Source organism: Propithecus coquereli, unplaced genomic scaffold (assembly GCF_000956105.1).
Source record: "Propithecus coquereli isolate 6110/MARCELLA unplaced genomic scaffold, Pcoq_1.0 Scaffold7, whole genome shotgun sequence".
In the NCBI taxonomy this organism is placed as follows: Eukaryota; Metazoa; Chordata; class Mammalia; order Primates; family Indriidae; genus Propithecus; species Propithecus coquereli.
In genome coordinates, this window is record NW_012153062.1 from 22,077,561 (window position 1) to 22,082,187 (window position 4,627).

General features: G+C 38.0%; 1 protein-coding gene across 1 annotated transcript in view; it reads right to left on the reverse strand.

Annotated features, from left to right (window-relative positions):
* Positions 1-870: 870 nt before the first annotated feature.
* The window catches only part of ST6GALNAC3 (ST6 (alpha-N-acetyl-neuraminyl-2,3-beta-galactosyl-1,3)-N-acetylgalactosaminide alpha-2,6-sialyltransferase 3), a 572,873-nt gene continuing 569,116 nt past the window's right edge, over positions 871-4,627 (reverse strand). Inside the window, exon 3 of the mRNA XM_012661066.1 lies at positions 871-1,326. Coding sequence (XP_012516520.1) covers positions 1,140-1,326 — 187 coding nt within the window. The 3' untranslated portion in view covers positions 871-1,139. The remainder of the gene's footprint in view (positions 1,327-4,627) is intronic.

The following is a 4,627-nucleotide window of genomic DNA, read 5'->3' on the forward strand; positions in this document are numbered from 1 at the left end:
AAGCTCTGGTCAGATTTAATACAAGGAATCGTTTCCTCTCCGTGTCTAACAGCTGGCACTTGGCGATGATAATGTAATGTATGGAGAGACACATCTTGGACCTATAAAATAGAAATTTGAATATACAAATATATATTATGAAGTATGATAGGATACAAATTGATGTAAAAATATGCTTTGCTTTCCCTGTTTCATGATTTTAAAAAGCATATATGTTTGCATTATTGGATGTTGAAGCAGAGTTAGTAAACCCTTTGGCTATGTTTTAGGAATGTTTTCACAGTATACGTTATTACAGTGTTTAAGTTGGTATCTTACATGTTAAATAGCCTTTTGAAAGATTTAGGAATCAACCAGAAATAACTAAACATTACTATAGATCATTCTAATAATATGTTTAGTTATACTGTTTTGGGAAGTAAGAATGGATGGATGGTAAGAGGGGAAATTCATCAAGATTTGCTAAATTGGCCCATTTTTAATTAAATGTTTGAGATAGTTAAGTAATCCTGATGTGTAGGATGTCCATATCTTCATTGTTAATTAGTTGATGGCCTGAGGCTTTAGCTGTAGGAAGTACTGAGGGAAGATGGTATGTCACGAAGAGACACCTTCCCTTCTCCAGGCTAACTAGTAACTGTGGTAAGATACTTGAACCCTGATAGCATTTCTAGGGTCAGTGTTTGACAATCAACCATTCTTCAAGATGTTGCAGCTGCTCAATTTCAAGAAGCCATTGAGTCAATAACTTTGCCTCATGAGGCCAAATCCCATGGCTTTTGGGGATTACTCACTGTTTAACAATTATGGGCAGCTACCTTGAAGGAAAATCTTCCCATTTCTTAGGTCACAGTTATCATGTCACTGGCCTTCATTTCAATTCCAGTTAAATTATAAAGTGCAGTATATAGTGTTGAACCTTCAGAAAGAACATAATGAGCACAACCACCCTCCACAAAATCTCAGGTTTAAATTACTAGCAGAGTCATGATCCGTATCTGAGAATGTACAGGAACTTGATCAGCATTGTTGCTGTCTATATCATCGCTGTCATCATTGTTTACAGCATCAGCATCACAGTTGTGGTTTCATGTACCATGATCATGTCAAGTGATGTGGCAAGACCTTAAAAACCAACATCAAGACACTGTCCAGTTTGGGTGTGTAAATATTATCCTGTGTTTTGTGGCCCATTTAGCAAACACTTTCTTTTCAGTGATAAACCTATGCCCCCCATATGGGGCATGTTCATGAAGAAAATATTCATCACACTCATCTCTTCCTTGTTCATAGTAATGGTAGGGAACTTTTCTATATCCTTCTGTCCTAGAAAAGAAAAAAAATGATAATGAGAGAAAGATTGAGATGAAGAATGAAGAATGAAACATTCACTTACAAGAATCCATTATGTGCCCAGTAAATGCATTTACTTGCAAACCCATATATGATTTTTTGTCCATGAACTCAGTTAAAAGCTATTATGCATGAAAGCTTTTAGGAAGATAGACCAGGTTCTTAGGCTTTAATAGATCAAATACAATTTATAGGTATTAATAATACCAATTACATTCAAACATATGGCTGGCTATCCTTTGAAGGAGGAAATGGTATATAGTGGAAGCAAACTTTGATAGCCTCTTGCAGAACTTGAAGAAACTTTGGGATTTTTCATAGTAAGAAATTTGGTTCTTCTGTGCTCCATTGTGTATATAGTTAGGATAGAAACACTTGTTTCTATGAAGATTGTGGCTGGCTGAGAGTTACCATTTCGACAATATGATTAAAACAGTCTCCGAATTACAGTGCCAATTGTTGGTAGGGAAATGTATTTCATTACCCGGATGAAGCATGGAGGGTTCATTTTATCATCTAATTAAAAACTATCCCACCAGTGAGGATATACTGTGGATAACACTCATTTTAAATAAAGATGTAGCAGATTACTCACTTATTAGTGAAATACAATTTCCAGAAATTCTTGTTAAGCTGTCAGTTTCTCTGAGGCATCAGGACATTTTGTCCTTCATGATCAAATATAACCATTGAGCAGGTAGCCATCCATCAAACCATCAGAGCAGCAGAAATGACAACCTTGCTTTTGCGAATTAAATAACCACTGAACTTGTTCTGTATTTCCAAGCCACAAGTCCCTGATATGTCACTGATTAAGGGAAAAGTGTTCCTCCTGACATTTGACATTAGATTGTGGCAAATATTTTTCTTTTTATCATCCCTAAAATTCACAACCTGATGCACTGACAATAAAATGTCATGTCAGCAAAGAACACTGGGAAATACTTGTTGCTTTATCTGTTTCACAGATTTACGGTATCGAAATGAATTGTGATATTTTGACAAGATATCAAAATTGGAGCTGCATAAAAATAATTTCCTGTGATCTTACTTGCAGTAGGTGTCATTTATCATCCCGTAGACGTGAATGCCGTAACAGGCGTCCATGGCCAGGATGAAGGTAAACCACCCTGTGCTGAGATAAGAGCCAGACTGGACTCTGGGGAAGGGAACGAAAACAAACAAAACAAAACAAACACAGAACAACAATAAAGTATGTGAGAAATGAACAGCATTTTGTCAAATACATAGCACTCGTTATCAGGAAAAAGCATTAAGAAACTTGACGATATGTCAAAGATACACACTTATCTTCAATTATCTCTGAATAATTTATAGGAATGCTCTTGCTCTTACTTTCTTAGGCCTCAAAGCTATGTTGTGGGGAAGAAAAGCCATATGGCAAATATCTGAAGTCAAATAATCCTGCTCCCTTCAGGTGAAAAATAATTTAATTTTCCACAAGACACAAATTAGTGCTGTATGTCAGAGCACAGGTTTTCTAAAAGTTGCTTGGAGCCCTGATGGGAACTGAATGATAACGGTATTATCTTGCTTATATGGACATATCACTTTCTCGAAGGCTCCTTGGATTTCTAAGTGTAAATTGGATGCAGTGTAGGTGAATGACTTGGCCTACAAAATCATCTGAAAAGTTTTCCTTAACTGCTTCCCAGGCATCATGAGACAAGATTTTTTCTTTGTAATATCTATGTTACCAACCTTTTCAACACGTTTTTATTGAGCCCCTACTATGTGATAACCTTTTTCGGGGTACTGGGGATATAGCAATTATCAAAACAACCAAAACATCGGTCATCATGGAGACAGAACGGATTTGGAAGTGGCTATGTTATAATAAAGCTTGGTTAGGAAAGGTCTCTTTGATAATGGGTACAAAGATCTGAAAAAAAGGGGAAGGGGCAAGGTGAGAAGAAACCACATGAACCATGTGAAGGGGGGAGTCTGCCAAGTTCAAGGGAATGTTTGATGAAAAGCTAGATCTCCATATTTGTCTTTAGCCAAGGTGACCTAATCCATCCAAAACAGATGACTGCCTATCTCCTTAAAACTCTCTCCATAGGGGTGTTTGGATCACTTTAAGTTGCTTGACAGCTGTGCAGCAGCACCTCTAATAAAAGACATTTCCTGCTTTCAGTCTAGACTTCTTGGCCTACAGGAGCACAGCCAGTTATACTACAAACTGACACTCGGACACTGAGAACCGCTCTCTGGGTACAGCAGGTAGTTGCTCCCCACGGATGTTCAATATTGTTGATGCACATCCCCAGGGCCAAGCCGTCAGTGTGCTATCATTAGCAGCCCTGAATCCTTTGCTGCTGCTGCTTCCTTAAGCAAGCTCTGCATTGTGTCGAATTACTTACAACACGCTAGCCTTTCAGGAGCAAGACAAACTCACAGTGGAGATTTGCAAGGAGAGACAAACTCGGCCCATATGTTAATATATCCTTTCTGATTTCTTGCCCCTGAATTTGAAATGCCACTACCTAAGCAGCCATTCTTTTGCATCTCCTGGTGCATGGAAAATATTCCAGAAACCATAGCACATTGAGTTACATGCATTTTCCTCTGTGATAGGAATCGTAGCAGCAATGTGGATCAGGAATAGGTGCAAAATGGGTAGGAAGACACACCTCAGGGAGGTGAGATACCCTAACGAGCAACTTTGCTTTTTAGAGGACTTAACCTGCAGGCAATCCTGCATCCTGGGGTCTGGGAAAGAGCAGCGATGATGAGAACTGCTTAAAGCACCATCTGCTTAAAAAGCCCTTATTTGAAAATTGGGAGAGATCAGAAGAGGCAAAAGTCTTGACAAAACGCTCCCAAACTGAATCTAAAAATTTTGTCTATGCACGGAATTTGTCTGGTTATTATTCCTACTGAATTGTATGCCCTTTTTTTCTCTTCCTGCTTTCTCATACTACTTTAATCACCTTTCACTCCCTTCTATCCTCTCTATCCTTCTTTACTAGGGTGACCATGCACTAGTAAAGATCACTAAAAATTACACCATTATATTTATACATAATGGGAAAAAAACCAGATCTCACTTAGTCACAATTTATTCACTTTTTCAACAAATATTTTTTGGAATCTATTATGTGCCACTGACTGTGCTAGAAGCTGGTGATGAATATTTTCTTAAAGAGCACACCTCTAGAACAGGACTGAGAATCCAGAGATGAAACCATCTGCATATGGTAATCTAATCTTTGACAAAGCTGACAAAAACATACACTGGGGAAAAGAATCT